We start from the raw sequence: 23,824 nt of genomic DNA, 5'->3' as shown, positions 1-23,824 counted from the left end.
CTTTAATTGTCAGTAGCCAACATTGTCATAAATACATAAATAAATAAACAATAAATAAATAATTATCAACAATTCATAACTAATTAGTTAAGGAATAACTAATGAATGAATTTATGAATGTCTGAATATTATTTATAATAATTTTTATTACAAACTTTATTATTAATAATAATAATAATAATAAACAATTCATAAATAAATAACTAATGAATGAATGAATGAATGAATGTCTGAAATATTCTGTAAACTATACATTGTTTGAAGATCTCCTATTAATTTATAATAATTTTTATTACAAACTCATAAATAAATAAATAATAATAAACAATTAATAAATAAATAACTAATGAATGAATGAATGAATGAATGTCTGAAATATTCTGTAAGCTATACACTGTTTGAAGAAGATCCCCTATTAATTTATAATATTTTTTATTACAAACTCAAAAATAAATAAATAATAATAAACAATTAATAAATAAATAAACAATTAATAAATTATAATAAGCAATAAATAAATAAATAAATAAATAATGAATGTATGAAATATTCTGTAAGCTATACACTGTTTGAAGAAGATCCCCTATTAATTTATAATATTTTTATTACAAACTCATAAATAAATAATAAACAATTAATTAATAAATAACTAATGAATGAATGAATGAATGAATTAATGAAATATTCTGTAAGCTATACATTGTTTGAAGAAGATCCCCTATTAATTTATAATATTTTTTATTACAAACTCATAAACAAATAAATAATAATAAACAATTAATAAATAAATAATTAATTAATAAATAATAATAAACAATAAATAAATAAATAAATAATGAATGAATGTCTGAAATATTCTGTAAGCTATTCACTGTTTGAAGAAGATCCCCTATTAATTTATAATATTTTTTATTACAAACTCATAAATAAATAAATAATAATAAACAATAAATAAATAAATAAACAATTAATAAATAATAAGCAATAAATAAATAAATAAATAAATAAATAAATAATGAATGTCTGAAATATTCTGTAAGCTATACACTGTTTGAAAAAGATCCCCTATTAATTTATAATATTTTTATTACAAACTCATAAATAAATAAATAAATAAATAAACAATTAATAAATAATAATAATAAACAATAAATAAATAAATAAATAAATAAATAATGAATGTCTGAAATATTCTGTAAGCTATACACTGTTTGAAGAAGATCCCCTATTAATTTATAATATTTTTTATTACAAACTCATAAATAAATAAATAAATAAATAAACAATTAATAAATAATAATAAACAATAAATAAATAAATAAATAAATAAATAAATAATGAATGTCTGAAATATTCTGTAAGCTATACACTGTTTGAAGAAGATCCCCTATTAATTTATAATATGTTTTATTACAAACTCATAAATAAATAAATAATAATAAACAATTAATAAATAAATAAACAATTAATAAATAATAATAAACAATAAATAAATAAATAAATAATGAATGTCTGAAATATTCTGTAAGCTATACACTGTTTGAAGAAGATCCCCTATTAATTTATAATATTTTTTATTACAAACTCATAAAAAATAAATAATAATAAACAATTAATTAATAAATAACTAATGAATGAATGAATGAATGAATGAAATATTCTGTAAGCTATACATTGTTTGAAGAAGATCCCCTATTAATTTATAATAATTTTATTACAAACTCATAAATAAATAAATAATAATAAACAATTAATAAATAAATAAACAATTAATAAATAATAATAAACAATAAATAAATAAATAAATAAATAAATAAATAATGAATGTCTGAAATATTCTGTAAGCTATACATTGTTTGAAGAAGATCCCCTATTAATTTATAATAATTTTTATTACAAACTCATAAATAAATAAATAATAATTAACAATTAATAAATAAATAACTAATGAATGAATGAATGAATGAATGAATGAATGAAATATTCTGTAAGCTATACATTGTTTGAAGAAGATCTCCCATTAATTTATAATAATTTTACAGTACTGACTACAACTACTGTATAGTTTCTATGGTATTTTGGTGAAGACTTCCGCTACATGTGTGGTATATTTTTGGTGAGGGACGCCATTAGGAGGGAATAATAATAAAAAAAAGTGTTTTTGAAACATTTACTTTCGGCATAATTGTAGGATTGTTGACAAATCTGCTTGTTTTGTAAATATTGTTTAGTCTGTTTTTTTATGTTAACATGCTTTCAAAGAGAAAAACTTGTTACTAAGAAACACAAGCACTAATAAAAATCCAGCAGTAGTGTGTGTGTGTGTGTGTGTGTGTGTGTGTGTGATACAGACAATGAATTAAACTCAACCTGTGTGTCGGAGCATTACTTCTTCACTGACATATTCCAGCATTAATAAACAACTCACGTCAACCCAAACTACTGTAAACTGACCTGTGACCCTAGACAACCTTTACTCTGATCTTAAAGTGTCAAACACACCCTGAGTTCTTTAGCACACAGGACTCAGAACATGTTTTCCATGCATCACTGACTGAAAGTCTCTTTTATTTTCATGTGTCTAACTCATTTAAAGTGAGTACAGTATCACAGTAACAGTAAAAATGTACCATGTGTTTTGGACATGTACAGCTGTAGTACCGTGGTATGCTTCGAAGCACCTTGAATTACCATGTAAATATCATGATGTAATACATAAACATTCAGGTTCTGATTGAGTTGAATCGTGTAAGTGGTCACCGTTAAATGTCAGTCATGTTCAATGAGTGTGTGATTAATGCAGGAAGCCATAAATTCAGGAATGTTCTGCAGTCTAAGTAGGTCAAGGGTGGATGTGTGTGTGTGTGTCTGAGAGACAATGTGTGCTGATGAGTCAGAGAGACAGACAGCAGGTGTGAGAGACAGACAGACACACAGACATCACTGATTGGCTGATGATGTCATGACAGTGTTTCCAGGTTTTGGGAGTGTGTGACACACACCTAAAACTCACTTAATCCCGCATCTGACACGTCACAGCGAAAACATGTGACTTGTGATGTCATCACTGGATGCATCCCAGATCCGATGATCTAATTCAATTCTTGACAATGCAGAAATGACGAAGGGCCTCTTAAGAAGACACTTGTAATCCAAAACCGACAACTGAAGTGTTTGAGTGTTTAACGTTTTTACTAGGTAACAGAGAAGTTGTGTGTTAATGTAAATGTGGCTGTATTTGTACTTTTTTATGTACTAACAATCCAAAATGTATATTACATTTTATACACATTACAGAGAAAAATGTACAACACTATGGTTAATTTAAAGCACCAATTTACATTAATTTAACTTTAACTTTTATGGTCTGAAACTTCATGACATCATCCACGGAGGTGATCTGGAATGTTGAAATTATTCATTTCATGTATATATAAACGATGCTTTATTATAGAAGCTGTAGCGGGTCAAATTGACCCGTATACGAATGACTTACGAGAAAGCTGTAATATACCAGAGAACTTGTTTTTCGTTTGGCTCTGTTTGTGCTCATGTCATGCCAAAACGCTAGATGTACATTCAAATATAAAAAGCAGGAGTGCTGAATGCAGTTGGTTATAAAAATGGCACATTTATTGCTACAGAGCGTCATGTACATGATGACATCATTGAGTAACTACAGGATGAGAAACAACATGTGATGACGGAAGATGAACTTCAGAGGAAACGACACTCCTGCACAAAAACCTGTTCAGATGCTTTCTGACAAAACACAACAATAATAATTATAACGTAAAACAAAATAAGAAAAAAATTAACGTAAAAAGTGAAAAACAAGACCACATCCACTCACACACACGGTGAACAATAAAAGGCTTGTGACACACGGCCACACATCGGACAGGACGTGTGAAGTGTGTGATAGTTTGAGTTTTAAATCACTGCTTCTGATTGGACGACATGCCGATGTACATCTCAACCAGAGCTTCGTCTCAAAAGCACACGGTAAAATCAACATCTTTAAATAGTCAAATAAAGTCTACTGCAAATCTACAAAGTGGATTACTCTTGCATCAGTGCACATGTTTTTGTAGTTTTCTCTTATTGGTATAAAAGGATTGCCCCTGCAAAAAATACGCCAAATATGGTTTGCTTTTTAAATGTAGTTGTTATTTTTTCTTTATAATAGTGTGCACTAGTCTATTTCATAGCAAAACCGCACTAGACAAAAGAAGCTTTATAACAAAACTCCAGGCACTGGTACATTGAGATTCTGATAACGGTCGGTTTTCTTTTCTTCACAAGTTACAATAAAAGGCCACAGTTCATACATATGCTCAACATTACAAGTCTATAATACTCTGAAAAACATGTTTAAACCACTGCACAGGGTCAACGCCAAAGCAAACTGAAATCAAAAGGACTTTGTGCCACAGTGCAACCTGTTTTTCTTATTTTTCAACCAGACTTTGTGATTTGTAGGTTTATTTTTACCCCTTCTGTCTGTATGCAGATCTCTCTTTGTGCTTGAACATTCTGGATTTCCATTGCTAACTAATCCCGGATTAGCTTTGTCATATTTTTTTAAATATATTTTGATATATGTGAATGCCAGGGACTTTTCTAGTAAACCATGAAATCAAAAGTAAAACATCTGTGGAAGACTGGATATATAAAGTTTGCAAAGTCAACTGAATTAATTAAATTTCACACTTGAATTAATTAGCATTTTTGTAGTTTTTCAGTAAAAATATCTAAAGTCAATCTCTATTAAAAAAAAGACATTTACCTACACAAAATTGTAGAACAGAGAGGGAATTTGTTTTCTGAAATAGTTTTGGGTTCTCTCGCAGTACTTTTATCCAATTATGGTTTTATTACAGTAAATCTAGTTGATTTATGGTATTTATAGTAAAACCATAAAAAAAAAATATATATATATATATTTTTTTTACTACAATAACCACATTTTAACCATGATGTTCACTGAAAAAAAAAAAAAAACATGGTAAAAATAAAGGAAAACCAAAACTATGGTAATAAAAATCATAATCATAAAAAAAAATAATAATAATAAAATTAAAAAAAACAGTAAAACCATGGTTAATTTTCATAAGAGCATGCTTTTTGGGGGGTGGAAATCATTGTTTAAAAACCATACTTGCACTACAGTGGCAGAATTATTATGATTTTAACTACTAAAGTTTTGGTTTTCCTGTTTTTTTACTATGCTTTATCTACAAATATCTTAATTCAAATATGGTTACTGTAGTAAAACTACAATAGTAAATTGTGTGGTTATGCTTTTACTACAAACACCATAGTTGAAATACCATACCATACCATACCAAATACCATAGTTACTATAGTTTTACTACAAATACCATAGTTACTATAGTTTTACTATAAATACCATAGTTACTATAGCTTTACTATAAATACCATAGTTACTATAGCTTTACTATAAATACCATAGTTACTATAGTTTTACTATAAATACCATAGTTACTATAGTTTTACTACAAATACCATAGTTACTATAGTTTTACTATAAATACCATAGTTACTATAGCTTTACTATAAATACCATAGTTACTATAGTTTTACTATAAATACCATAGTTACTATAGTTTTACTATAAATACCATAGTTACTATAGCTTTACTATAAATACCATAGTTACTATAGTTTTACTATAAATACCATAGTTACTATAGTTTTACTATAAATACCATAGTTACTATAGTTTTACTATAAATACCATAGTTACTATAGTTTTACTATAAATACCATAGTTACTATAGTTTTACTACAAATACCATAGTTACTATAGTTTTACTATAAATACCATAGTTACTATAGTTTTACTATAAATACCATAGTTACTATAGCTTTACTATAAATACCATAGTTACTATAGTTTTACTATAAATACCATAGTTACTATAGTTTTACTATAAATACCATAGTTACTATAGTTTTACTATAAATACCATAGTTACTATAGCTTTACTATAAATACCATAGTTACTATAGTTTTACTATAAATACCATAGTTACTATAGTTTTACTACAAATACCATAGTTACTATAGTTTTACTACAAATATCATAGTCACTATAGCTTTACTATAAATACCATAGTTACTACAGTTTTTCTACAAATACCATAGTTACTATAGCTTTACTATAAATACCATAGTTACTATAGTTTTACTACAAATACCAAGTTACTATAGTTTTACTACAAATACCATAGTCACTATAGTTTTACTATAAATACCATAGTCACTATAGCTTTACTATAAATACCATAGTTACTATAGTTTTACTACAAATACCATAGTTACTATAGTTTTACTATAAATACCATAGCACTATAGCTTTACTATAAATACCATAGTCACTATAGCTTTACTATAAATACCATAGTTACTATAGTTTTACTACAAATACCATAGTCACTATAGTTTTACTATAAATACCATAGTCACTATAGCTTTACTATAAATACCATAGTTACTATAGTTTTACTACAAATACCATAGTCACTATAGCTTTACTATAAATACCATAGTCACTATAGCTTTACTATAAATACCATAGTCACTATAGCTTTACTATAAATACCATAGTTACTATAGTTTTACTACAAATACCAAGTTACTATAGTTTAACTACAAACACCAAAGTCATTATAGTTTTACTACAAATACCATAGTTCAACTGTGTTTAGTGTAGTAAATCATAGTTAATTTTCGTAAGGGATGGATAATGGTATTGCGAGGGAACACAAAGTAATTGTGAGGGAATGCAAAACTGTTTCAGAAAATAGTCTAAGGGGCTCCGTAATATTGTGTAAAATAATAATAACCTGACAAAATTTTATTCAAATTTTTTTTTTCCTCCCCTTTTCTCCCCAATTTGGAATGCCCAATTCCCAATGCTCTCTAAGACCTCGTGGTGGTGTAGTGACTCGCCTCAATCCGGGTGGTGGAGGACGAATCTCAGTTGCCTCCGCGTCTGAGACCGTCAATCCGCGCATCTTATCACGTGGCTTGTTGAGCGCGTTACCATGGAGACGTAGCGCGTGTGGAGGCTTCACGCTATTCTCCTCTGCATCCACACACAACTCACCACGCGCCCTACCGAGAGCGAGAACCACATTATAGCGACCACGAGGAGGTTACCCCGTGTGACTCAACCCTCCCTAGCAACCAGGCCAATTTGGTTGCTTAGGAGACCTGTCTGGAATCACTCAGCACACCCTGGATTCAAACTTGCGACTCCAGGTGTGATAGTCAGCGTCAATATTCGCTGAGATACCCAGGATCCCATTTTATTAGATTTTTTTATTAAAATAAGAAAAACTATTCAGCAATGGGTTTATATATATTCTCAGAATAAAAGTCTTAATATCTTTTAACATTTTAATTTGCAAGTAAATTTATCTTTTTATAAGGATGTATAGATATTTTTACTGGAAAACTTTGTTTTTTTGTATTGATGTATTTTGTATTGATGTTGGTGTGATTTTCAGTAGAATCGTTGATTAACATCGCTGAAGTTGATCAGCACTTTACTGATGTGAAAATATCAGCATGCGTTCATCGATTATCTGGCAGTGGAGATTGAAGATTGGTCAGCTCTCGATGGCTTCTAGAATGTCTCTCTTTATTAAAATCACACTGGAGTGCCAAAGAGAAAATGTATTTCTCAAAAAAAAACAAAAAAAAACTGATGACATAATGCACCACGACCACCCAAGCAAACAAACAAACCGCACATCTTTTGAACTCTTGTGCATGATGAATACTTTGAAAAATTAGCAAGGACCACTTGTACATTGCTGTTTGCATCAAATAATCTTTATGTCACAAACCTCTAGAGTTTTAGAGAACACTGCCCAGGGTTTAATTCTGACGATGAAAAAGAGATCGCTTACAGTTCAGTTTTGCATTTGACTAAAAATAATAATAATAATAATAAAAATCAGTTAATAAAAGCAATAACAAGTATGTACATTATGAACAACCAATAGGAAAACAGCATCTTTTTCCACGGCAATCATTGTAATTAAATCGGCTACAACATCATGATGGCACAAGGAGAGAATTAGTCAAACATCTTTAGCACTGGCAAAATACAACTTCAGATGTTGAGAATTTACTGAAAGACAAGTACACGATCATGTGTGAAGCAAAAGTACAGATGCACGACACTTTTAAATACTTGGAGTGTTTTTGTTAAGCGTTATGACAAAGCAATTTGGACCTGCAACAAAAATAAAAGTATAAAAATGCATGACATTTTGCATGTTTGGTAAAGAAAAAAAAATACTCAGCAATTTTGAGGGCCAGTGGCGAATGCGTGGCGCAATTTTGCCGTAGTTTTGAAAAATCGCCACTAAATAAGTTGCGTCAGTTCTTCCACAGACATACAACTAGTGTCACTGGTCTTTTTACAAAAGTGATAATGGAAATTAAAATCTGATTGTTGACACACATTAACGTTAATTACGTATTCACCCAGGCACATCATGGGCAGGGATTTATCCACGTAATTAGCGTCCGCCAGTAAACATCCCAGAAAAACATCTCGTCACTCCTATTTACACAAAAATACAATAAAAAATGACAATGCAATGATTAAATGAATTATCTTATAAACTTTGACTCCCGACCCCCACACGCACATCTGATAAAAGAAAAATGTTCCCAGAAATATAAACATAATCGTCTTTTTTTTTTGTTGCTTTTGAGCTCACTACATTTTTAATGTGACACGTTTCAACACACAATGAATTATTTTTCCGCCTTATATAACAAAGAAGAAAAAACTGATACAACGCATTTTCTAAAACACAAAATAACAACAGCCTACATGTAAAAATATAACTTTTACATACACAGTTTCAAAATAATGGTAAGTTTGCATTTGTTGCATACAATTTACAAATGTCCGTGTTTCTCTTGCCGGCGAGAGCGGATGACGGTCGTAGAATCACGATGACGTCATGAAAACTATCACAACATAGTCACATCTCTTGGAACGTAAGAGTGCCTTTAGGACGTCTCCGCTCAAGCTTTATGGAAAGAAAGAAAAATCCTCACGTACTTTCAATCGAATGCAATCGACAACTCTCTTTATATACTGTATATATTTCTACATTTATATATGTGTCGATTTCCCAATAGACTTTTTTTTGTTTTTTTTGTCCAGTTTCAGTGCCTCTTGTTGATTGCGTCGATAAAACCACTGCCGATCCTTGCGCGGTTTCTTCGTTATTTTTTTTTCTTCCTTTTTTTTGACAGAGAAGCCAGTACAGAAAGAATAAGAGAGATAAAAAAGGAGAAAAAGCCATTTTTTACACGTATAACCACACATTTGTACTGAGGACTACAGCGGCTCAACAACAAGCCAGTATTCAGAAAAGCTGATAGCTATAATACAATGCTCAATAACGCGTCGTAACGTCGACAGGTGGCGACTTGTAGAGGTGGGCGGGGCTGTGGGTGGGGCTATGGGTGGGGCCACGAGGGGCTGGACACACCTTCTAATTACATATAGGCATACAGTACATTAAATACAGTTTATCCAAAAAATACTTTTTTTCCCTTTTTACTTTTTATTTTTTTAAATTCCAGGCCATAAAAAGGCTGACTGCATAGACCCTAATGACTAATATTTTCCTAAGCTTGCAACCTAGAAAGTTCTGATAATGTTCTCCTCGGTTTGTGTGATGATATGAGCTCTAAAAGGCACATTGGTTGAAGTGTAGTTGTGTGTAAATTGCATCGTCAGGGTGTGGAAGGGGTTTAGGAGAGCCGATGGCTAGAGCAGGGCAGAAAGCAAACAAATAAACGGAGGAATGACCAGCTGGGGCTTCCGAATGTTATCTTGTGGCGTGGTGGCTACCTGACTCCCTATTAAGTGACCTTAGGTTCTTTACTGACAGTCAGGTTTTCGTAAAATGAGCCCAGACGTGTTCTACCCGGGTGAAGGAATGGCCTCGAAATTTGTATTGTCTGCTTGTTTTCAAAACCACATGTTCAGTTGTGAAGTACAACACTAAAATCATTATTGCAAAGATTTGACCAATTTTTGAATACTGTTGTTGATTAAAAGCCTCTCTCTCTCTCTCTCTCTCTCTCTCTCTCTCTCTCTCTTGATCCGATCTCTATATGGACTGATTCAAAATGTCATAAATCTCTTCTTCCGTTTAGACTTCCGTGTGGAATTCCATGAGGCACAGTTACAAAAGTTCCACAGTGTGGACGAGATTGCCATTAAACTCAGCTGCTCGCGACACCTCCAAAAGCTGTTGCAACAACATCATGATATGTTTGAAGAATCCCCCCTTCCGTCGGCACGTTTCGAATCTTTTGTTGTGTGTGCGTACGCTAAAACGTCTCGTTTTTTTAACAGGGAATGCTTAGAGGGAGAGATGCACGCCCATCCCGCGTTAATTTACAGCACATCCGTCTGTTGGCGTAACGCAGGAAGAGGAACACATGGGGGTTGGTCGTTCAGATGGAGGTTTGATTGATTCATTGATTGTTTGACTGACATTCAGGGGCACAGATGGCGTTGTCAAAGGAAGTGATCGCTCATCATTTTGATGAATTCTGGCAGCTTCGACCTGAAAGGTGGACAGAGAGAGAAGTTAACATACAGTAGCATTAGAACAAAACCATAAGAACAATCATATTATCACCTGGGCATGAATCTCACAGAGAAGTGTACAAGTGTCATATTTCGCCAAAAAATCAAAAGATAAAAATAATAAATCAAATTATGCATAAAGAAAATGAAGCCTATTTTAGAGCTATTGTGACATTATTTTCATGTAGTTACACACATTTTACTATATCATTTTTTTTTTCTCCCAATTTGGAATGCCCAATTCCCAATGCGCCTCAATCCAGGTGGTGGAGGACGAATCTCAGTTGCCTCCGCGTCTGAGACCGTCAATCCACGCACTTATCACGTGGCTTGTTGTGCGCGTTACCACGGAGATGTAGCATGTGTAGAGGCTTCACGCTATTCTCCGCGACATCCACGCTCAACTCACCACGTGTCCCACCGAGAGCGAGAACCACATTATAGCAACCACAGGGAGGTTACCTCATGTGACTCTATCCTCCCTAGCAACCGGGCCAATTTGGTTGCTTAGGAGACCTGGCTGGAGTCACTCAGCACACCCTGGATTCAAACTCGTGACTCCAGGTGTATGCAACATATTATTAAATTATAATTTTTTTATTGGTTTGGGGTTGAATATGACCGGGACATCTTCTTGACAGGTTTCGTGAGAATTAAGCACTTTTCGGCCTCTCATTACTGTAATGTGAAAAAAGAAACATTCGATTTCACACTAATCTAAAAACTAAAAATGTTTCATTATAAATTTAATTTAGCACAACAAATACTACCATGATGTATACTTACAGTTATACGTTATAATTAATATATGCATTAATATATCTTTTTTTAGCATTACAGTTTGCTTCAGAGAACTGGTGAGAAATGTGTTTAATTTTCATCAAAAATAATGTCAAAATGCTAAAAATCGTAAAAACGCACATAACATTTTTTTTTGTTAGGCTTTATTTTCTTTATGCAAAATATTATTTTATTTTTTTCCTTTTGATTTTGGGGTGAAACATGACAGGCTTCATTATTATCACCCATTTTCATGAAAATTATGCACATTTCCCGCCTCTCATTACTGTAATGTGAAAAAAGAAACATTTGATTTCACACTAACGTAAATTAAAAAAAACTAAAAATATTTCAGAATAAATTTATTTCAGTGAAGCAAATCCTACCATAAAGTATAATTATAATTACTTTACAATTAAACTGCAAAATAATATATCATTTTTGCATTACAGTTTGCTTCTCAGAATTGGTGAGAAATTGAGTGTTTAAAATAATGTCATAATGCTACAATTTGTAAAATCCTACATTAAATATTTTTTTTAATTGAAAGCCTAAAGTTAGGCTTCATTTTCTTTATGCAAAATATTATTTATTTATTTTTTCTATTGATTTTGGATTTCGTGAGATTCACCTTCAAGCCTTTAAAAACCTTTAAGAATTTATCATCTTTTAATTTGTTAATATTGAACAAATATTAAGTTGTACTTAGTACTCATTCGATTTTTATTTTTATTTGTTTTTATTTCTGTTCCATTCACCTCTATAAACATCATCCTTACGGTTGTGTAATAACGAAAAAAAAAAGATTACAGAGAATGTTTTGCCTCTATAGTAAAACATGAAAATTAAAAAGAAAGACAAATTAAGTGGGTTTAATTTACACCTTCAATATGACCCTTAATTATAAGTTATAAACTCATTAAGTGCACATTACAGGCATTATCTATTCACACCCATGATGAAATGAGAACAGTGCTCTTTTCAGGTTTAACTCAAAGCGTTAAGACAAGCCAAACAAACAAACAAACAATGAACAATTAAATAAAAGACCATGTAAAGCACAAAATAAGCAAGAAACATCCAGTATCATTATACTGATAAAAATCATCAAATCACTTCTCAATGGTCAGAGCTCATGTGTACATGTTCCTCTTAACGTACAAATGTATTTTAATTGAATGAGCTTTATTAATTTAAAATATTATCATGAAAATATATTAAAATATATAAATGACCAAAATCTATGTGCACACAAATTATAACCACACTTACTGCCAATCTGTTGTTCAAATGCGCCCATTGTTAAATTTAACAGCAGGCTCTCTATTAGGCCCAGATTTTTAACTGTTGTCAAAAACAGAAAACTAGCCACAATTTTAGTTTCAGTATTATGTTAGTACTCAAGACTCAAGATTCCTTTTGCACCAGGATAACTCACACTTGAGTGTAAAACTACAGGTGTTTAATCAAACCGAATTAGAAATTTGGTTTTGGGTTAATGGCGCGTCATGGGACATGTACAACAGCAGATTAGTGTGAAGTGAAATATTCTGACCATTTACGGGGGGGTGTGGCTGTTTACATTTGTCCCATGGGATTGGACGTCTCGCCCATGCCATGGTGGGCACCGGCCAATGAGAGCGGAGGGCCGTCCGACGACACCTTCTCCTCTTCCCGTCTCTTCAAACACGCCGCTTTTGGATTGAGGTTCCGCTCTGGAAAGTGAACACACAAGCACACGCTTACTCAGCTGCACTCGTTAACCAGCAATGAGTTACTAATACACGCTGCGGTTAAATTCTGTCATCATTTACTCACCCTCATGTCGTTCCAAACCTGTATGCCTTTCATTCTTGCAAGGAAGGCAAGAGGAGATGTTAGGCAGAATTGTTCTGGACTGACAGCCTCAGTCACCGTTCACTTTCAATGTATGGAAAAAAAGATGCAATGAAAGTGAGCGGTTAACTTACACTCCTCCTAACATCTCCTTTGACGTTCAGAACAACACAAGGGTGCGTAAAATAAGAGATTTTTTTTTTTTTTCAGTGAACTATCCCTTTAAGATGTGGGTTGATCTATTTCCTTGATAAAAACATGCAATACTAATGCCCTTATTTAGCAGATAGAGCGCCATCAACAGGGTCAAAAGTGACATTGCATCAGATTGCTTCAGTGTCTTCACTTCAGGACAGTGTAAATAAATAAATAAACGATACGTTTCTGATAAATAAAAATTTAATAGCATTTCCTTTCAGCTTCATGTCACTCTTTCTGATGAATAATGAATAGAGTGCTTTATTACGAGTTTCCAAAAATACAATGATTTTTATATTTCCAGTTTTGCTGAATAATGAAAAGTTGTACTCTTTATTGAGAAAAATTAAGTCCTCAATTAAAAAAAAAAAAAAAATCCTACATTTACAGATGAAAATTAGGCTTCATTTTCTTGATGAAAAATATAATTTCTAATTTATTTTGGGGTAAAATGTGAAAGAAAAAAAATCACAATAAACCTTTTGTAACAGTCGACATTCACTGCAAAAAATAATTTTCTTAATTAATATTTTTGTCTCATTTTCAGTAAAAAGTCTTAGAACAAGAAACATTTGCTTGACAAGCAAAATGACATCAGACATTTTGTCTTTCTTTCAAAAGAAATCGAACTAAATTTAGTGGTTTATGTTTAAAACAAGAAAAATAAACTTAATTGAAAGGGAAAACAATTTTGTTTTAAGCAAAAAGTTGATTAAATTTAGTCAGATTTCTCTGAAAACAAGACTTAATATCTTAATATCTATACTGCGTTAGTTCTTGTGTATATTTGTCACCACATCAAATTTAAATGAGTGAAAGTGAATCAGATTTGAGAACAGGGCAGTTTTCCCTGCACTAATAAACACAGGAAGTGCTTGCTATCTTGTTTATGTTCAGAATGGAAGACTGCATAACATGGTGTATATAGTAGTACGTAATATCATTATGCATAGTTGTACGGTAGTCGATACTGACCTCTGACCTGTTGCTCCAGACTCAGGATGACAGCGACAGCCTGGTGGAGTATCAGCAGTTTGGTCTGCGGTTTGTCGCTCTTCAGGTGCAGTTGCACCATGCGGCCGAGCTCCTTAAATGCCTCGTTGATGTCCCGAACACGCAGACGCTCACGAGCATTATTCGCCATCCGTCGCTCTTTCTCGCGCTCAAGCTTCTGTTCCGGGGTCAAATCCTCGTCGTCATTGTTACTGTGAGGTGAGCCGTGTATTTGTGGGGTAAAAGAAAAATGCAATATAGGGGTAAGAACAGGCAGTTTTAAAAGTGGACAATATACTGGAGACCATATCGGTACTGATCAATAACACCGTTAAAAAATAATAATAAGTTTGTGGACAAACTTTGAGGTTGGCTTGAAAAAGCCTAGTTTAGAAAGTTTAAACTCATTAAAAGTTTGAAGTTGCAGTAACCAGGTGATGTTAGCATGTTGCTAGGCTTTGTTAGCATGTTTAGCAATTAGCTAGGCATGTTTTAGCACTTAGCTTGGGATTGCTAGCATGTTTTAGCATGTTTCTAACATGTTGCTAGCACATTTGAACACTTAGCTTGGCATTGCTAGCATGTTCTAGCATGTTGTCAGCATCTTGGTAGGTGTTTTTAGCATGTTTTAACACTTAGCTTGGCATTGCTAGCATGTTCTAGCATGTTTTAACATGTTGCTAGGTGTTTCTAGCATGTTTAGCACTTTGCTTGGCATTTCTAGCATGTTGTTAGCATGTTGCTAGGTGTTTCTAGCATGTTTAGCACTTTGCTTGGCATTTCTAGCATGTTGTTAGCATGTTGCTAGTATGTTTTAGCACTTAGCTTGGCTTTGCTAGCATGTTTAGCATGTTGATAGCATGTTTTGTTGCTAGCATGTTTTAGCATGTTGCTAGTATGTTTTAGCACTTAGCTTGGCATTGTTAGCATGTTTTAGCATGTTGCTAGCATGTTTTACCATGTTGCTAGCATGCTGGTAGTATGTTTTAGCACTTAGCTTGGCATTGCTAGCATGTTATAGCATGTTTTAGCATGTTGCTAGGTGTTTCTAGCATGTTTTAGCACTTAGCTTGACATTGCTAGCATGTTGTTAACATGTTGCTAGGTGTTTCTAGCATGTTTTAGCACTTAGCTTGACATTGCTAGCATGTTCTAGGATGTTTTAGCATGTTGCTTGGCATTGCTAGCATGTTTTAGCATGCTGCTAGCATGTTTTAGCATATTGCTAGTATGTTTTAGCACTTAGCTTGGCATTGCTAGCATGTTTAGCATGTTGCTAGCATGCTTTAGTATGTTGCTAGCATGTTTTAGCATGTTGCTAGTATGTTTTAGAACTTAACTAGGCATTGCTAGCATGTTTTATGTTTAACATATTTTTATTATTATTATTAATCTTATTCGACGTTAGTAGAATCGTATAATATCAGGGATTATTTTTCCAATTAAAAAAAAGCAAATTGTTTTTCTGAGACTGAGATGGATTTCAATAGTACTATTCATTTCTCCATATTTTCTACTGCACATTATAAAGTTTTGATTTCTGATTTACCCAGTTGCATGTAAAATGTTGTCATTAAAAAACACAATACAGATTTATAATATCAGAACAAAACAATTGACAAAATAATTATTAGTATTGACATTGTCCATCAAATTCAGTATTGGTGCATTTCTGGTACATTTGATGTTCACAATAACTAGAGAATCTATTTCTAATAATGCATTAAATCAAGTAACAGATTCTCCAATTGAAATATTCAATATAAACACCCAAAAAACATGTAAAGAATCTAAACAACAGATTGATATAATGACATATTTTAAACATTAGAAATCACATTTTAAAATTTTGAATCGAATGAGTCGAATTGATCATTCCAGGTGGAAAGCTATAAACCAGCTCAGGTGATTATCCTGGGAATGTTTAGGAATGTTTGGATAAATTTGGGATCCAGGAAATGCCCTACACTCATGTGTGAGATACAGCTAAAATCCGGCTCAAGACCAGATGAGATGCAGATGAACCCAAATCAGGTTTCAGTAGTTTCTCAGTTCCTTTAAATGTGTGTACATGTGATGATTACAATGTACATGATAAACCAATATGTGAATATGTTTACTCAGTCGTAAAACTGTCTCCAGAAGTTTGCTAAATCTGATCAAAAACTCCCTTTGGGGACATCGTCACAAGTAAAAATCATTGATAAATAAAGTACTGTAAATAATGTTTTTTTTTGTGTGTGTGCATTTTTCTTGTAGGGTTTGTGTTAGTTTATAGCCATTATAATTTTTTGGGTTTGTCATCTCGGTGATTAGCTGTCTCTCAGAACACACGGGTCACTTCATCAAAGTCCACACTGGCGTTTGATTGAAGCGCTGCTGACAATACAGTTTACCTAGATCTTGACCTCTCTAAAGATTTCAGATCCTTGCTGTCCATGTCCTCTTTCTTTGCGTCCAGTGATTTACTGTCCTGCAGATTCTCATCGCCTTCATCTTCCGATTTAATCTCTGAGCTCACGGACGAGACGCTCTGACCCTGCAGACCCGCCGAGAGAGCTGCAGATGAGAAAAATAACTGATCACAAATAAGATCTCTTTAATTTCTCCTAGTCAACAATGGAGACTTTTGGCGAGCATGGGCAGTATGGTGGCATGCAGTGTGTGTGAGACGGTGGGAGGATAATTGGAAATGGTTTCAGACAGCTGGTCAGACTGGATATGTGAAGAGAGATGCAAAACAAAAGGCTGATTTGGGATGGTGAAAAAGTTTTAGAAGTCTCTCTCTCGCTCTCTGCCCAAATACAGTATCTCATTGCTTCTTCCTCGTCTCGTGCACGGGTGGGTTAATCTGGTTGAGACTGGTGAATTTTAACCAGTGCAGTAAGGCCGGTTTCTCTCTGCCAGCAGGAAATGACATTGCAGGGAACGACACGCATTTAAGCAGCCTGTGAACTAACACTTCATGAAGGCAGAACGTTCTCCTTCAGGTCCTGTAAACTTCAGCTCTTGATAGCCACCCACATTTATAAACACTTCAAAAAATGTTATTAAAAACACCAAAACAAAAAACATCAGTAACCAAATATTACTGTCATGATACCCTGATACAATGATGATATAATTACTATATAGCGTTATATTGAATGATTAACATATTCGTGCACCATAGTATTTACATGACCCTCTAAGGTACTAAGAACTACGTATTATCATGGTACATATGAAAAATAGGAAATATACTAATGACAAATGATAAATGACATAATGATATAAATTGCTGAATTGCACTAATTTCACTAATATAAATGGACCTGTTTTTTAATAAAGAATATTACCTGGCTGTTAAATAATAAAGATGAAATAAAAAAAAATAAAATAAAATAACTATTTTGGAAGGTGAATATTTATTATTAATTTTTAATGATAAAATTTTGTGCAAAATGTTTTTAATTGAAATATTCACAGCATAAATATACAACCATAAGAAACTCCATCTCCAAAAAAATGCAAGCACTGTTAATGCAATGCATTTATTTTACATTTAGTGCAATTCAGCATGCTCTTTTTAAAAGTAATGTGTCATTAAAATACTTCCATATTCAAATAAAATCCTACGTTTTCATACAGTCTTCTTACAGTCTCTAAAAATATGATGCTGTCATGGCGCTTGCCAAAAACCCAGATATTACAATAGGTCATTGCCAAAAAGATTATGTTAGCATGTTACATGGATAAATAAACATGATATTATGATGGAAAATGTCCATAATAAAATATTCCCATCTTAACCCTTGAGCATCAATTTAAAAAAGTTACTCAGAGGTCCTTAGAGGACAAAAATGTCCATGTCAAAAAACTGCCAGAATAATATTATACAGTATATTAATATTATTTTCCACTTTCAATTAGTTAATTTCTCAATACACACATGCAAAACACACTCTGACATCCATACCAACACACACACACAATATTATCTGCATCATTTATTCAATTGTCCTGCAGTGCTCTATAATACAGCAAACAGAGAATAGGGGAAAAGCATGTATTTGCTCCATAGGCTAAACATGAGAAAAATGGCGCCATCTGGTGGAAAATATTAAAAATGTAAATTTTGAAGCCAGGGCTCCAGAATGAAAGCATAATATCATAGAATTCATGATTTTATGCTTTAATGGCACTGAGATCAAATATTACAGTTTTAATGGGTTTCAGTGGGGACATTTTTGTCCTGAAGGTCCTGAGTGTAACTATTTTGTGTACACGGTGTGTTATAGATGTGTTATAGGAACTGAGGTTGAAATATCAAAATACCCCCCAAAATACACACCTTTGCTAAATGTATGCCGTCGGCATTAACACAGACAAAATGATCGAAAAAAACAAAAATGAAAAAGACAAAAATGTCCCGAAGGTCGCACAAGGGTTAAAAGTAATATCGCCACAGTACACTAACCAGACATTATCATGGCACTGGCACAAAACCATAATATTATTATGGAACATGGCCAAAAAGATTATTTCAGCATGCTACATGGTTAAAAACAAGCTATTATGATGGAGCATGTGGAAAAAAATAAATAAAAGATTTTACCATTTAAAAACATGATATTGCCATTGTAAAATATAAAAAATATGATATTAGCATGGTGCCACTTCCTAAAACGTAACATTACTGTGGTATAGGTCAAAAAATCCATAGTGTTACCATGGCAGTGTTTATATGTTTCAGCGTGACAAATTGCAGACCGCTAAATCGTGATGAATTCCTTCTGGATGCCATTCGCAAACAATCATTTTCTATTATTTGTAATGTTCTTTTTCATATTTTATAGCATTCAGCACCTCATTAACTGTTTGGCTGAGATTTCCAGAGAGGAAAGCGCTTGCCAAGAACTCCGTTCGGAGAGCAAGTGTTCAGCTTTAAACGAGCCTGGAGTTTTTGCGTGTCACTTCCCAGGTCATATACAATTTCCCTTTACATATTCATATTTGAAATACAGCGCATGATTTAACGCACTCATGACTGCTCACACATTAGGCTGGGGGCTGGCCAGTGGCGGGGACGCACAAAATATCATGCCAACGCTGGCTGCTGTTTTAGTTTTTATAAAGGGAAATATGACGGATTTGGAAGCATGATTTCTCAACAAAACATGAGCGGATGAGCGGAAAACTGCCTTTATTGACTGCTAATGTGCTGTTAACTTGTAAGACACTTCAGAGTCACTTCAATACCATTTTCACACATGTGTCTGCATGTAAATAAAAGTTTGCATTGAGGTTTTTTTTGTTGTTGTCAAAACCCATTAGCTCCTTGGGAAAATGTGGTGTACTATTAAAGTCAGCGAATTTGCAGTCAAATAAAAACTCACCACCAAATCCCCAAATATTTGCTCGGGGAAAGAACTGCATTTAGACCAATACATTTCCAAGATTTTCCAGTCGCGGATGATTATTTGATTTTTAAAAATTATTTTATAGAGACTGTAATCTCTACCCAATTAAATATGTAAAAACCAAGCATAACTAGGACAAATTATGTGCATGCCGTTTAAAGATATTATTAATTTCCATTTTCTTCCAGGTCAGACATCACAGGTTTACTGTTGTATGATCAACTGTGTTGTGTGTGTTGATGCTCTAAAATGGCGGAATGCAGTGGAGGAGGGGAGATGTTGGCACTGTGCCTGCTTTATGCCCACATGATGCCAGCCTGCTGTGTGTGTGTGTGTCAGGTTTTGCCTACATTGACCAAATGTCCCCACAAGGACAGTAAAAGCTGAGAAAATGGCTTAGTAAACAAACCAAAAATGTCAAACTGCAGAAAGGTTTTTGTGAGGGTTAAGTGACAGAAAATATCATTAGCTAAGTATAAAAAACAACAGAAGTCAATGGAAAGTCACCACTATGAGTGTCTGTGTGTGACTCACCCCTGTAAGGGTCGGGCTGGCTGAGGTCGGGGGAAGTGGACGACTGCACGGGAAGTTGCGTTCCTGGAACCTGATTGGCCACGATGGAGTGACCGCTCCTTAAACCAACGCCATCCTCCCGATGAGCGCCCACCTGAAGAGAGAGACAGTTTCAAATAAATGTCTTTTTAGAAGCATGTGAATCATCTAGAATGTTCTGTTGGCTTTACACACACACACACACATCTGTCAGTGTTATCTGCTGTGCCACCGATGACCAATGGAGGGCGCCGTCCACCAACACAGACTCCAATAAACACCTCCATTTTACATCCTCCCTTTCTCTTTCATACTACCATTCTACTCACACAACTTCTGCACTATGTAGTTTGTATACTGTGCACAGTATGTGAATTTTCTGTATGCGTGGAATACACGGATAATCAGTTTTTTTTATTTTTATGATTATTTCCAGTGTGATGAATGACCCAGAAGTAATATCAACTGTGATTTTAACATTTTCACTCATTTTTCGATCAGACTGATAAAAGTAAATACATTTTTACACATAACTGAATTAAAAATGCAAAACAGCTGTAGATAACACTGGACGCCACTCGCTAAATTAAACATGCAACATAATGCGGTCATGCGATGACAATGTAGCACACAACGTTTGTTCTACATATCAGAGTAAACTCAGTGTAAATACTAGTAAAGAGTACAAATGATGTATATAAATAACACACAATTATCAAATTAGTAAATATTTAAAGGGGCAATCATACATTATGAAATATTAGTAAATATTTAAAGAACTAAACAAATCCTACAGTACAGTGTCTATGCAGCAGTTTGGTGACTTGCTCCATAAACATACTATAATGTTTTTTTTAACATAGTACTTTTAACATAGTTGCACTTAAATGTTAGATGTGATATTCTATTTTCATTTATAGGTTCCAACCTCATTAAACCATATTAAATGTGTAGCTGACATGACATTTTAAATATTATACTGTGACATCTCGTATCATTATTATATATGGAATTTCACAACATCATCTAAGTGGATAGAATGTTTTTGTACATTTTTAAAAAGCTAAAATGTGATTAAAATAATGAAAACATTTATTGTAAACTAAAATATACACTTTCACAAACCACTATAAATAGTATCTATCATCTATCTATCTGCCTGTCAGTTTGTCAGTCTGTCTGTCTGTCTGTCTGTATGTATGTCTGTCTGTTTGTCTATCAGTCAGTCTGCCTGTCTGTCAGTCTGGCTGTCTGTCAGTCAGTATGTCTGTCTGTCTGTCTGTCTGTCTTAGTCAGTCAGTCAGTCTGTCTGTCTGTCTGTCAGTCTTCCTGTCTGTCAGTCTGTCTGTCTGTCTGTCTGTCTGTCAGTCTTCCTGTCTGTCAGTCAGTCTGTCTGTCAGTCAGTCAGTATGTCTGTCTGTCTGTCTGTCTGTCTGTCAGTCTGTCTTAGTCAGTCAGTCAGTCAGTCTGTCTGTCTGTCTGTCAGTCTTCCTGTCTGTCTGTCTGTCTGTCTGTCAGTCTTCCTGTCTGTCAGTCAGTCTGTCTGTCTGTCTGTCTGTCAGTCTTCCTGTCTGTCAGTCAGTCTGTCTGTCTGTCTGTCAGTCTTCCTGTCTGTCAGTCAGTATGTCTGTCTGTCTGTCAGTCTGTCTTAGTCAGTCAGTCAGTCAGTCAGTCAGTCAGTCTGTCTGTCAGTCTTTCTGTCTGTCAGTCAGTCTTCCTGTCTGTCATTCAGTCAGTGAGTCAGTCAGTCAGTCTGTCTGTCTGTCAGTCTGCCTGTCAGTCTGTCAGTCAGTCAGTCTGTCTGTCTGTCTGTCTGTCAGTCTGCCTGTCAGTCAGTCAGTCAGTCAGTCAGTCAGTCTGTCAGTCAGTCAGTCAGTCAGTCTGTCAGTCAGCCAGTCAGTCAGTCAGTCAGTCAGTCAGTCTGTCAGTCAGTCAGTCAGTCTGTCAGTCAGCCAGTCAGTCAGTCAGTCAGTCAGTCTGTCTGTCTATCTATCTATCTATTTGAGAAGACACTCCATCTGTTTGCTTGAAAACTAAAAATGTATTTTTCAGTTTTCAGTTACATAACGCTTACACGTCAGGCCCTATTTTAAGAGAGCTAAGCGCAGTGCGATGCTTCAAGTCATCCGTGCAATGTTAATGGGCATGGCCATTAAGTTTTGGTATTTTCGTTTAAGCATGCACTAAGTGTAGGTGCAAGTGGGTTTGGTGAAACTGCGCATGCTGGGCTCGGTCAGTCGAGGGATCGTTTTTTTGTACGCACTTCACTTCAACCAGTCAATTTAGCTTTAAAAATGTAATTCATTTACTGAAACATGAAAAACTTAAACCAAAAATATTTCTATATTAAAATAACACTTAAAACGAAACGAAAATTAAATTAAAATAATGACGTGAGGACATTTTTATTTATAAATAAAAAATCCAAATACAAAAACTTTACCCTATCCAACTTCTTCCACCGGCCCCTTTTGCAGTGACTCAAAAATCACTCAGGAACAACAGGTGGAAAAATACCAATACATATTAGATCATAAATACAATTGTAAATATAATGATAATAATAATAATGAAAAAATAAACTATGACTTACAGATAGTTTTACACAAATCTCATACATTTTTGTTTCATAAAACGGCTACAACTCTGATTGTCAGGGACATAATTTGATGTTCCACTATGTTTTAGAGTTTGGACATGAACTTTATCACCACCTGCTGGTGGAATCTCCAAACTGCAAATGCAGGAACTGAAGTTAGACTTTGCGCTGAGAATAGATGTGCTTCTGAAACGTCTTAGAGCAATGAACTATTTATCAGGAAAACAGCAAATTGTGCATTGTGTCACTTTATAAACTTACAATACACACACAGTTTTTACACGTGTCAATAAAGGGCTATTATCACTACATACTGTTTCACATGCTATAATATAGTATGCATACTGCCCAGTTTTCAGTAATTAGTAAATTAGTATTCCATTCCATATAGAGTATGTGATGTACTATGCAACAATAAACATTTCAAACAGTAGTACGCTACATTGTCATTTGACCTCATTACATTGCATATTTAAAGGAGCAATATGTAACATTGACATCAAGCGTTTAAAATGGGTAATGCAGTCCAAATTTTAAATATTGGAGAGAGTTGTCTCCCCCGCCCCTGCCCCCTCCTCCCCAGACTCGAAGCTCACGCGGGTTGCCAGGTTGAGGACACGCAACAGGAATGAGCAAACTGACAATGGCAAGCTAATGTATACGTTTGCAATGTTTTTATTGTTTGCAAATTATAAACCAGCTCATGTGAATTTTTTATAACTCTGTCAATGTTAGCTAGATGTATTGCTGGCTTCCATGGCTGCAGCGCACTGTGTGTGATGCTAACTTGTTTCAAATCT

The 23,824-nt window shown here is 33.9% G+C and overlaps 1 protein-coding gene across 3 annotated transcripts in view; it reads right to left on the bottom strand.

The window, feature by feature from the left end:
• Nucleotides 1-5,960: 5,960 nt before the first annotated feature.
• The window catches only part of LOC127430840 (transcription factor 4-like), a 209,165-nt gene continuing 191,301 nt past the window's right edge, over nucleotides 5,961-23,824 (bottom strand). The window contains exons 16-20 of one of the 3 annotated variants that reach the window (XM_051680956.1): nucleotides 20,408-20,540; nucleotides 16,868-17,030; nucleotides 14,454-14,683; nucleotides 13,000-13,159; nucleotides 5,961-10,641 (exon numbers count right to left, since the gene is read on the bottom strand). In XM_051680956.1, the coding sequence (XP_051536916.1) occupies nucleotides 13,023-13,159; nucleotides 14,454-14,683; nucleotides 16,868-17,030; nucleotides 20,408-20,540 (663 nt within the window). In that variant the 3' untranslated portion in view covers nucleotides 5,961-10,641; nucleotides 13,000-13,022. The remainder of the gene's footprint in view (nucleotides 10,642-12,999; nucleotides 13,160-14,453; nucleotides 14,684-16,867; nucleotides 17,031-20,407; nucleotides 20,541-23,824) is intronic. The other 2 variants (XM_051680954.1, XM_051680955.1) reach the window with 2 other exon arrangements.

Source organism: Myxocyprinus asiaticus, chromosome 40, assembly GCF_019703515.2.
Source record: "Myxocyprinus asiaticus isolate MX2 ecotype Aquarium Trade chromosome 40, UBuf_Myxa_2, whole genome shotgun sequence".
Classification (NCBI taxonomy): Eukaryota; Metazoa; Chordata; class Actinopteri; order Cypriniformes; family Catostomidae; genus Myxocyprinus; species Myxocyprinus asiaticus.
The sequence above is the reverse complement of the archived record's forward strand: the minus strand, read 5'-3'. Positions and strand labels throughout refer to the sequence as shown.